This window comes from Arachis ipaensis, chromosome B05 (assembly GCF_000816755.2).
Source record: "Arachis ipaensis cultivar K30076 chromosome B05, Araip1.1, whole genome shotgun sequence".
NCBI lineage: Eukaryota > Viridiplantae > Streptophyta > Magnoliopsida > Fabales > Fabaceae > Arachis > Arachis ipaensis.
Window position 1 is genome coordinate 25,693,991 of NC_029789.2, and position 3,121 is coordinate 25,697,111.

Sequence of the window (3,121 nt, forward strand, 5' to 3'; positions counted from 1 at the left end):
TTGAAAAATAATAAAAAATTAGGTTAAATAATTTAAATTTATTTTATTTAATATTTATTAATTATTGTTAAAAAAATTATATAATTTTAAATGTAATAAATATATAATTATAGATATTATATATATAAAATTATAAATATTATATTTTTTTTAAATTAGGAGTGAGATTTAAACTCGACACCTTTAAGAAAAGATGAAAAAATTGTCACTATGAATATTATGTTATATGATACTTTTTGTCTTTTTAATATTACCTGCAGTGCATATGTGAGTACATATATGTATAGTACTGATACATGATACAGCTATGCAATAGTTTTACAAGAGAATCTTTCTTCCTCCTTCATCCTCTAATCAACATATGCTAAATCCTGAGCCATATACATTGATATATAACTACAATAACTAATATAGGAGTTAGAGCATGCATGTTATCTTCCTGTTTTGATGGACTTAAATTAATCAATTAAGCACGTTGACATATATATCGTATATATAATTAATTAGTTAACCTAGCTGTGACGCTTAATTACATCCTTTTAGGCGTTGATCTTTTAAGGTACATTAATTAATTGGTTGCAAGATTCGGTGTGTGACTAAATGCTATTATCCCTCACACACACGCACAGATATACTGACATCATAATGAGAGCAGGTTCAGAATGAAGTGCACACGCATGCATGAAAAATGAAATGAAATGAAATGAGAGTTTCTTCTTAGTACTTCAATCATATACATATTAATGTAGAAGCATCTAGAACACTCAGTAATCTAATAATCATTATTTATTATTATTATTATTATTATTATTACCATCATCATCAACAATAACAAAACCTAGTAACATTTGAGCTAATTAAAAACTCATCATCATATATCATACTCTCACTACATTATATTATAGGTTAGGACTAGTATTTTTCATATTCCACTAGCTAATAACACTCATCACCATATATATTATATCAGAATGCATTATTATTATTATTGGCTCCACTACTAGTTATATTATTATTATTATTATTGTTATTATTATTGTTATTATTATGATGATGGAAATGGTGTTGTTGTTGATGATGATGATGATAGGCTTGATGCATGGAACTGCTACTCTCACCAACATCAAGCTCAGGCCTATAAACCTCATCATTATCAAGCTCCTCTTTTGCTACAACTTTCTGAATCCCCATCAACTCCAACGCCCTTTGTTCTTGTTGTGATTGTGGGGGAACCACTGAAGGAAGCTTAGAGAGAAGTGCCTCAAGGCTACTCATTGATGGGGTAATCTTCAATGCCATGGTGCTGTTGCCATTGTTGAAATGATGATCATAGAAGAGTTCAGCTGTTGTTGCTGGTGTTGGTGGAGGGATAACTGTTCCTTGGAAATGATGATGCCAATGATGATGATGATGATTAACATGTTCTGGGATGTTACCATATCCTACTACTCCTTCAACTTTGTAAGGGTATGCAGAAGATGAAGGGTGTGGTAGAAGAACTCCTGGTATGCTTTCTATGTAGCTGAATTTCTTCCTCAGTAGAACCACATAGCTCAAGTCCTCAATCACCTTAATTCATTAATCACTAATTAACTACAATTACACACTCTAATTATTTCAAATCATATTTATAGAGTAGAGACAGAACCTTGTGAACTGCTCCCAATTGAACAACACCTTCTCTCACAGCAATCAGAGCTATGGTCTGCATCAACAAACAATGAAGATCCTATGATGTAGACACATGAATATCAATGTTTATTGTTTTCTTATCATAATCATCATATATAATACTAAGCTACCTTTATTCCAGATTGGAACTGTGCTTCCCAAGTCCTAGGATGCTGTAATTAACAATATAATTAAGCATGAAATAATGAAATTGTAATTAAGGGCAAGATTATTGATGAATTAATTAATGAGTAGTAGTATTAACTGAATCAGCTGAATTATGCCACGCTGACAAGAAGTTGATTTCTTGTTCATTAGGCTCTTTGTATATCCATTTGTGACTGTGATCTGCAGCAACTTTCCCTATCAACCTGCACTTATTCAATTCCACCCATCACAATAATAATTAATAATTGTACTACTGATAATCACATAACATAACACATACATACCCTTCACCATAGTTATAGATCTCATGTGACATCTTGAAGAACAGCTCTGGTTGCAGGCCTTGGTAGGGTTGGAACTCACAGTTACCATAAACAGAAGAAGAAGAAGAAGAACCATTATTATTATTATTATTATTATTAGGACAATCACCAGAGTTTATTTCAGGTGCTGCTGCTGACGCTGCAAAGTTGCAGAATCCATCTTCCCACACCAATATCCTAATAATATATCATAATAATAATAATAATTATTATTATGATTATTTTTAATAATCATGAATTATATTCAACGAAATACATATATGTAAACCTTAATTTACCAGTTCCTTCTGTTTCCTCTTGATCTATCATAAGCCCCTTGACCCTCCCACCTATACAACAAATTAAATTAATTAAGTAAAATAATAATGAATTAAAAGCAGAATGAAAAGTAAAATCTGTGATCCTCTTACTTTGGTGGAGGGTAGTTTCTGGGGAGGATCCTCCAGAAAACAGCATAGACCCACTGAGAATTGTCATGGATGCACAAGCTTCTAAGAGTGTGTTGAAGAAGATGTGTAACCGCCAATGGAGTTAGATGTTCTTCCATCATATATATGATATATCAAATTAAATCAAATCAAATCTCTTAATCAATAGTAGTAGTAGTAGTAATGGGGGGAACTACTACATACATACATCTTCTTTATATAATAAGCTTAGCCCACCAACATGGAAAAGTGAAAAAATCTCACATTTATTTATTCATATCTATATATATATAATTAAGTGAAGTGAGGGAGGTGAATTGAATGAACCATATAGTTCTCAATTTATTTACCCTAAATTTGTATTGTTGGGGGGCCCCCCTATACCAACTCCTTTTCCCTACTCATTTTTATTATTTTTCAATATTTGAAAACAACCAAACCTTACCCAAATTCATGAATCATCTATCACCACCAAATGCCAAAACTAGAAAAAGCTTTTCTCAATTTTTAATAATATATATAATTAACAGA

The 3,121-nt window shown here is 31.3% G+C and overlaps 1 protein-coding gene across 6 annotated transcripts; it reads right to left on the minus strand.

The window, feature by feature from the left end:
• On the minus strand, window positions 769-2,933 carry LOC107643383 (protein CLEC16A homolog). 6 transcript variants are annotated; one of them, XM_021123441.1, is made up of 8 exons: window positions 2,573-2,933; window positions 2,431-2,491; window positions 2,272-2,339; window positions 2,124-2,181; window positions 1,937-2,042; window positions 1,803-1,844; window positions 1,649-1,729; window positions 769-1,569 (listed from the first exon to the last, which is right to left on the minus strand). In XM_021123441.1, exons 1-8 carry the CDS (start codon window positions 2,637-2,639, stop codon window positions 967-969), a joined length of 1,086 nt encoding a protein of 361 aa, XP_020979100.1. In that variant the 5' UTR covers window positions 2,640-2,933; the 3' UTR covers window positions 769-966. The 6 variants fall into 6 exon arrangements, with proteins under 6 accessions (XP_020979100.1, XP_020979098.1, XP_020979096.1 ...); XM_021123439.1 differs by having other exon boundaries at window positions 772-1,569; window positions 2,441-2,491; window positions 2,573-2,932; XM_021123437.1 differs by having other exon boundaries at window positions 772-1,569; window positions 2,124-2,339; window positions 2,573-2,929.